The 7,792-nt window shown below is 45.1% G+C and overlaps 1 protein-coding gene across 1 annotated transcript; it reads right to left on the bottom strand.

Moving 5' to 3' along the window:
• Window positions 1–409: 409 nt before the first annotated feature.
• Window positions 410–2,967, bottom strand: LOC143787932 (uncharacterized). Its single transcript, XM_077277151.1, has 6 exons — window positions 2,523–2,967; window positions 2,359–2,433; window positions 2,165–2,251; window positions 1,850–2,066; window positions 1,597–1,756; window positions 410–1,485 (listed from the first exon to the last, which is right to left on the bottom strand). The coding sequence occupies exons 1-6, from the start codon at window positions 2,730–2,732 to the stop codon at window positions 486–488; spliced, it is 1,749 nt and encodes a 582-aa protein (XP_077133266.1). The 5' UTR covers window positions 2,733–2,967; the 3' UTR covers window positions 410–485.
• Between the last annotated feature and the right edge of the window lie 4,825 nt (window positions 2,968–7,792).

Raw genomic sequence — 7,792 nt, 5'->3', positions numbered from 1 at the left:
ATGATGAAGAGTTGGAGACCACCTTGTGGGACTACCGCAGCAGCTCGGTTCGCTCTACAAGTTCAGTTACAAGGATGAGGGACCAGTTTGCCGATTATTTTGTCTCACCTGTCGGGCGGATCCCGTGGCAAGACATGATTGTGTAACCTGTTTCCCATGTGTAACCTGTTTCCCATGTGTTTTGGTTATGTAAAAAAAGTGTTTCTGCCCCCCCCCCCAAAAAAAAGGCCCAAAAGCGTGGTTTTCTTGCTAGTAAAACCATTATGTTATACCCTTTACATGTCTGGTGTTTGTTTTTATTAAACCTTTTTTTATTATATTACCTTAATAAATCCACACACACACAAAGAGTAGAATTGTAATCAGAAATTTATTTTAACTCTTTTTTTTTTTTTTTTTTTTTGTTTTGCCAAAAAAATATATATATATTTTCCAACATTTTTATAGAAAAATTAGAACATTTTTTAGAATCTTATTTACACACTTTACAAATTTTCAAAGTGTTGGGTGGAGATATGAGAGGAGGATGTGCCGGAAGGTTGGACCACGTCGATAGGTGGGGAAACCCTACTTGTTTGGGGTGCAGTGGAAGTGGGGGTTAAACCAAGAGGCTGACCAGAGGGGGGTGGTGTTGGGGTAGGTGGAAGAGAAAAGTTCAGTAAGGAAAACATTGGGGAAGTAATTTGGTCTAGGGGCCGGGATTGTTGTGGGGACTGGGTCGGGTATTGTGACTGGGTAGGGTAGTGGGAGTGGCGTGGGGTTTGGTAATGGTGCTGGTGTGGGGATTGGAGCTGGGTTTGGTAATGCTGCTGGTGTGGGTATTGGGGCTGGGTTTGGTAATGGGGGGTATGGTGTGGAATTGGAGTGGAGGTGTGGTGAGGTGTGTGGGTCGATTCATTAATGGCCTGCAGTGCAGCATTATGGCAGGTATTCATTACCCGCATCTGTTGCTCAAAAGAAAGCTTCTCCATGCTCATGAGCATGGATTGGAAAAAAAGGTTGGCCGGATCGGGACTTACAGCTGAATGCAGCCTATCCAAGCGACTGCTGGTTTCCTGGCTTGTTTCACTGATGCGTGATTGCACCATGTTGAAACCAGCAGTCACTTGCTCTCCCAAAATTTTGAAAGAGCCTTGGAAGGATGCATTCAGGTGTAAGAACTCAGGAGCATAGCTCCTTTCCTGACCCCTCTGGCGCTGCCGCCACGAACCTAATGGTGGTGTCGAGGTGGCAGGATCAGAGGGGTGGGGTAAAGGGAACGCTAACTGTTCAGCATCAGATGCGAGCAATGAAGCCTGCAATAATGCTCCACTGCTTGGGGCGGATGAAGTGGAGGGGACAGAGGGGTCAGAGGAGAGGACAGAGGGGTCAGAGGAGGGGACAGAGGTGTGGGGCCTACCGACGTGGCCCTCAGTGGCGGACTCAGGAGGGATCGCTTCAGAGGGCGCAGAGGAAGATGCAGGCGCCCGGTGGCTGGAGAAGGTGCTGTGAAAGAAAAAACAAAAGAAATTAATACATTGGAATGAAAAAGCCCTGACTGAAAGCAAACTAAGTAGACATGTTAACATGGTTATAATTGGGCTGTAGAATACTTACACTCTGCTCAGCATTGTTCGCCTCAGGAAGGAGAGGGCCTGGCCATATTTATATCTGCTCCTCTTCCTTCCTGCAGAGCCACTCGGGGCCTTCATCTCATCATTGAATTCCCTCTTAAAGCGATCCCTCAGTGACCGCCACCGCTTCCTAACCTTTCCAACTGTGAAGACAAGAATCAAAAGAAAAAACAAAAAATTGGTAAATGCAATACATTACAGTCAGCTCAAAACATCACTGGAAAGTGAATACTTACCTAGTTTGCTCTGCTGCTGAGGATGAAGGCTCTCCCGCCTTGGAAACAGGGTGCGACACACTTCGTCCCAGAGCCGACGGGTGACACCGGTATCTGCATGCCTGCGGTCAGCCATGTTCCACAGCGGCTCCCGCTCACGAACCTCCTCGATGAGACAGTCTACATCAATGTCATCATCATCATCATCCTCCTCTTCTGCGGGAGCACGCTGTGAAGCCTGTGTCAAAAAAAAAAAAAAGGAAAACAAACAAATTAGTACACTGAAATACTAAAGTACCAATAGAATCCCCCTCCCCCAAAAAAAAAAAAACTCACTGATGGCCGACCGTGGCGACGAGTCCGCCGACTCTGGGACTGTCTGGGAGAGCCTTCAGCGGCAGCAGCAGGAGCAGCAGCAGCAGCCTGAAATGAAGGAAACAAATTCTCAGTTAAGGTAGGCAGGTGTTTAGTAATCTGTTTTGTGTATGGTGCAGTGTGATGTGCGAAGCAACTGTTTCACCACTACTTACACTTGGTTCCTCCTCCACTTGCATCTCTCCACCCGTCTCGCCCCCTTCTGACAGCTCCTCATCTGATTCAGCTTCCTGTTGAAACATAATGTATGCATGTAGTTATCCATAAAAATTTAATTTAAAGAAATTTAAAAAAAAAAAAAAATTTTGTGTTAACTTACCGATACACGCTGTTGCTGTGGAGGAGGGCTGTCAGAAGAGGACATCGTTTTGTGGTCCTGGTGGGCAGCGGCTGTGTCCTGGTGGGCAGTGGCTGTGTCCTGGTGGGCAGTGGCTGTGTCCTGGTGGGCAGCGGCTGTGTCCTGGTGGGCAGCGGCTGTGTCCTGGTGGTTCTGTAAGTTAAAGACACACTTGCAATCTGCTCGACACATTGAAGTAGCAGATTGGGGTCTTCAAAACTTACTTCTAGCTCTTTAGCTGTGGTCCTGGTGGGCAGCGGCTGTGTCCTGGTGGGCAGTGGCTGTGTCCTGGTGGGCAGCGGCTGTGTCCTGGTGGGCAGCGGCTGTGTCCTGGTGGTTCTGTAAGTTAAAGACACACTTGCAATCTGCTCGACACATTGAAGTAGCAGATTGGGGTCTTCAAAACTTACTTCTAGCTCTTTAGCTGTGGTCCTGGTGGGCAGTGGCTGTGTCCTGGTGGGCAGCGGCTGTGTCCTGGTGGTTCTGTAAGTTAAAGACACACTTGCAATCTGCTCGACACATTGAAGTAGCAGATTGGGGTCTTCAAAACTTACTTCTAGCTCTTTAGCTGTGGTCCTGGTGGGCAGCGGCTGTGTCCTGGTGGGCAGTGGCTGTGTCCTGGTGGGCAGCGGCTGTGTCCTGGTGGGCAGCGGCTGTGTCCTGGTGGTTCTGTAAGTTAAAGACACACTTGCAATCTGCTCGACACATTGAAGTAGCAGATTGGGGTCTTCAAAACTTACTTCTAGCTCTTTAGCTGTGGTCCTGGTGGGCAGCGGCTGTGTCCTGGTGGGCAGTGGCTGTGTCCTGGTGGGCAGCGGCTGTGTCCTGGTGGGCAGCGGCTGTGTCCTGGTGGGCAGTGGCTGTGTCCTGGTGGGCAGCGGCTGTGTCCTGGTTTATCTGTTATATGTATAATGGATCTATAGTTAGACCACCCCCTGAACTAGGTAATGTTCAATGATAAACACCCTACTAAAATGATGTCAGAAATGTTCATACAGGTGAACACCAAAACCCCCCCAAAAAGTTGCACGTTATACCATTCATTTCCATGTCCCAAAAAACAAAATTTTTTAATGTTAACACCATGAAAAAATATATTTGACACATTTTATTTAAAATAAATAACCTCTCCCCCCCCAAAAAAAAAAAAAAAATACTTTACAGGTTAACCTTTATTAAAAAAAATGAGCCCTCAACCAACCCTGTATTGCATGTGTAACCATTGGTACATACACCAGTTTTAAATTTACCTTTATGAAATAATACTACGGACATTTTTTTAATAAACATTTTATTATAATTTTTTTTTTGCACTTTTTTTTTTAAACATCACAAGGAGCTGACATGCTCTTTATTTTAAATACAAGTACTTCAACTGCAAATGGTTATAACTGTAATAAAAAAAAATTCAACACTTTTATTAAATAGAAAAACCCCACACTCACACATTCAAACCACAAGCTGCACACCGCTAGACTTTTTTAAAAAACACATCAGATTTAAAAAAAAAAAAAAAAAAATTAAACCACATGCTGCACAGACCACTATACAGTCAATACATCAGAAAAAGGCAAATAACCAATTATACAGCATGGACAAATGCACATGCCATCAACAAGACGTACCCAAAAAACATGCATGGTATGTGTCCACATTCAGGATCGCATCAGAATTTGGGCAGGATTTCCCATCAGTATTTGTAAGCCAAAACCAGGAGTGTAAAAATTAGGTAAAGTATAATACGAAAACAGGCACACTTTTGCTTTTATCACCCACTCCTGGTTTTGGCGTACAAATACTGATGGAAAATCCTGACCACATCCTGATGCAATCCTGCACATGGACACATACCCTCCCACATGAACAGGCATAAAATTGGCAAAGGCATAATATGGTGCAGGCACATGGTACAAAAGCACACAGCCGTCCAAAAATGCACACATACACATGCACGCACATAGCTTTATGCAAATACACATATGTACAACAAAGGCAGAAAGGTGAAACCAATCAGAAGACGCATACACACACACACATACAAAAGGCTGACAATCCTTTGGCTGAAGCAGCAGGTCTTCACAGTGGCTGGCATCATGGTGGATCTGGACTCTAGCATGGCACTGGCTGGTGCAGGACGATGGCAGGCCTCAGGTTCTCTTCAGGTTTTAAGCTCTTGCTGTAGTCAGTAGTACCTCATACACACAGAAATGCACAGGCACACAGATGCACACTAAAATTGCAATACTCACACTGGCTATGGTGGCTGGAGTCTTGTAGCAGGATGTCTGGAGTCTTGTGGCAGGATGGCTGGAGTCTTGTGGCAGGATGGCTGGAGTCTTGTGGCAGGCTGGCTGCAGTCTTGTGACAGGCTGGCTGGGGTCTTGTGCTTGGCTGGGGTCTTGTGGCAGGCTGGCTCTTGCTGGCAGGCTTCTTTGCTTCTCTGTGTCTTGCTGGCATATGTGGGGTTCAAGGCCCAGGCCAGGTTTATATAGATTTGGGGGTGTCTGGCCAATTGGCAACAAAATACTTCTTCTGAGCATGCTCAGTGTAAAAAAAACGTATTGCAGCGCTGCATTGCGTCGTACGACGTGTCCCGACGCATCCGTCGCTCATAGGCTTCCATTGCAGCCAACGACGTATGCCGCAGGATGCGTCGCGACACGTTTTTTAGGCGGAGACAAAAAACGTTACAATCTACGTTTTTTTGAGACGACGTGTCGCCAAATTTCGACGCATCCGTCGTAAAACGTACACGACGTATGCCAATCCGTCGCCATACGTCGCCATTACAAGTCTATGGGAAAAAAACGCATCCAGCAAAAAGTTTTGCTGGATGCGTTTTTTCTGAAAAAAGACGTTTTGAAACGTAATGCAGTTAACGCTAGTGTGAAAGTAGCCTTAGTCTATGGTGAAAAAACGAATCCTGCAGACAACTTTGCAGGATGCGTTTTTTTTCTCTTGAATGACGCATTGCGACGTATTGCAAACAACGCTAGTGTGAAAGTAGCCTAAGGCTGCCGTCACACATTCAGTATTTGGTCAGTATTTTACCTCAGTATTTGTAAGCCAAAACCAGGAGTGGGTGATAAATGCAGAAGTGGAGCATATGTTTCTGTTATACTTTTCCTCTAATTGTCCCACTCCTGGTTTTGGCTTACAAATACTGAGGTAAAATACTGACCAAATACTGCTAGTGTGACGGCAGCCTTACTCTGCAGTCACCAACAAAATGGCTGCTAACTGGATTCCTGAATATCATCCTCTCTTATCCCTTAGCAAACACCCAGAAGGGAAGGAGAGGAGTGACATCACACACGTCAGCAGACTCCGCCCATAATTACTGCAGTGCTGTAATGTGAGCTAGTTGTACACTAGGTTTTTCTGAAATTTCAGCAGCTGCTCCCCCTAGTGTTTAAAAGTGGAAATTCCAAAACTTTTCAAATTATTTTTCATATTTTACTAAATTATAAACAAATGATAATATTTTTTAAGAAAATGTAAACATTAACCCCTTCCCGACATGTGACGGTATAGTACGTCACATGTCGGGACCCCCGCTTTGATGTGCGCTCCGGCGGTGAGCGCACATCAAAGTCGCGACATGTCAGCTGTTTTTTACAGCTGACATGTGCGCGCAATAGCGGCGGGTGAAATCGCGATCACCCGCCGCTATTAACTAGTTAAATGCCGCTGTCAAACGCAGACAGCGGCATTTAACTACCGCATCCGGCCGTGCGGCCGGATATGAGCGCATCGCCGACCCCCGTCACATGATCGGGGGTCGGCGATGAGTCAGGAAGGTAACCATAGAGGTCCTGGAGACCTCTATGGTTACTGATTGCCGGTGGCTGTGAGCGCCCCCCTGTGGTCGGCGCTCACAGCACACCTGCAAATCTGCTGTGTAGCAGCGATCTTATGATCACTGCTGCATAGCAGAGCCGATCGGGCTGTGCCTGCTTCTAGCCTCCCATGGAGGCTATAGAAGCATGGCAAAAGTAAAAAAAAAAAGTTTTTAAAAATGTGAAAAAAATAAAAAAAATATAAAAGTTTAAATCACCCCCCTTTCGCCCCAATCAAAATAAATCAATAAAAAAAAACCCCAACCTACACATATTTGGTATCGCCGCGTTCAGAATCGCCCGATCTATCAATAAAAAAAAAGCATTAACCTGATCGCTAAATGGCGTAATGAGAAAAAAATTCGAAACGCCAGATTTACGTTTTTTTGGTCGCCACGACATTGCATTAAAATGCAATAACGGGCGATCAAAAGAACGTATCTACACCAAAATGCTATCATTAAAAACGCCAGCTCGGCACGCAAAAAATAAGCGCTCACCTGACCCCAGATCACGAAAAATGGAGACGCTACGAGTATCGGAAAATGGCGCAATTTTGTTTTGTTTTGTTTTTTGCAAAGTTTGGAATTTTTTTTCACCACTTAGGTGAAAAATAACCTAGTCATGTTAGGTGTCTATGAACTCGTAGTGACCTGGAGAATCATAATGGCAGGTCAGTTTTAGCATTTAGTGAACCTAGCAAAAAAGCCAAGCAAAAAACAAGTGTGGGATTGCACTTTTTTTGCAATTTCACTGCACTTGGAATTTTTTTCCCGTTTTCTAGTACACGACATGCTAAAACCAATGATGTCGTTCAAAAGTACAACTCGTCCCGCAAAAAATAAGCCCTCACACGGCCAAATTGACGGAAAAATAAAAAAGTTATGGCTCTGGGAAGGAGGGGAGCGAAAAACGAAAATGGAAAAACGGAAAAAGCTCCGGGGGTGAAGGGGTTAATTCTTTACATTTTTACAATTGCTGCAAAAAAAATTTTTTTTATGGCACCTTCCCTTTAAATGCAGACATCTCTTCCACCAATTCACCGTTGACATGTATGCAAAAATTGAGAGTAAACGTCTTCTGTATATGCGACTGAATCAAAAGAAGCTCAGATCAATCCTAATTGGGAGGAAATCAGAGAGCACTTGTTACCAAGCCAGAAAATTGTCCATCGCCATGACATCATTGCACGAGTTTTCAAAAGAAAACTTTCAAAAATGGTTCATCTGATTACAAAAGCACACGTTTTTGGTGAGACACAGTGCTGGATGTATTCAGTTGAATGGCAAAAAAGAGGCCTTCCTCATGCCCATATCTTGATCTGGCTGAAACAAAAAATACAGCCCACTGAAATTGACAATATCATCATTGCAGAATTGCCAGACCCTGAGAATGACCTGTTGCTGTTTGATA

This window comes from Ranitomeya variabilis, chromosome 1 (assembly GCF_051348905.1).
Source record: "Ranitomeya variabilis isolate aRanVar5 chromosome 1, aRanVar5.hap1, whole genome shotgun sequence".
Classification (NCBI taxonomy): Eukaryota; Metazoa; Chordata; class Amphibia; order Anura; family Dendrobatidae; genus Ranitomeya; species Ranitomeya variabilis.
This window is presented reverse-complemented; position numbering and strand designations above follow the sequence as displayed.

Coding starts and splice junctions, on each gene's coding strand:
- LOC143787932 (XM_077277151.1), bottom strand. CDS start 2,732: ATGTGTCGAGCAGATTGCAAGTGTGTCTTTAACTTACAGAACCACCAG. Junction 1,757..1,849: donor TCAGCAGCAGAGCAAACTAG/GTAAGTATTCAC, acceptor TTGTCTTCACAG/TTGGAAAGGTTAGGAAGCGG. Junction 1,486..1,596: donor CGAACAATGCTGAGCAGAGT/GTAAGTATTCTA, acceptor TTTCTTTCACAG/CACCTTCTCCAGCCACCGGG.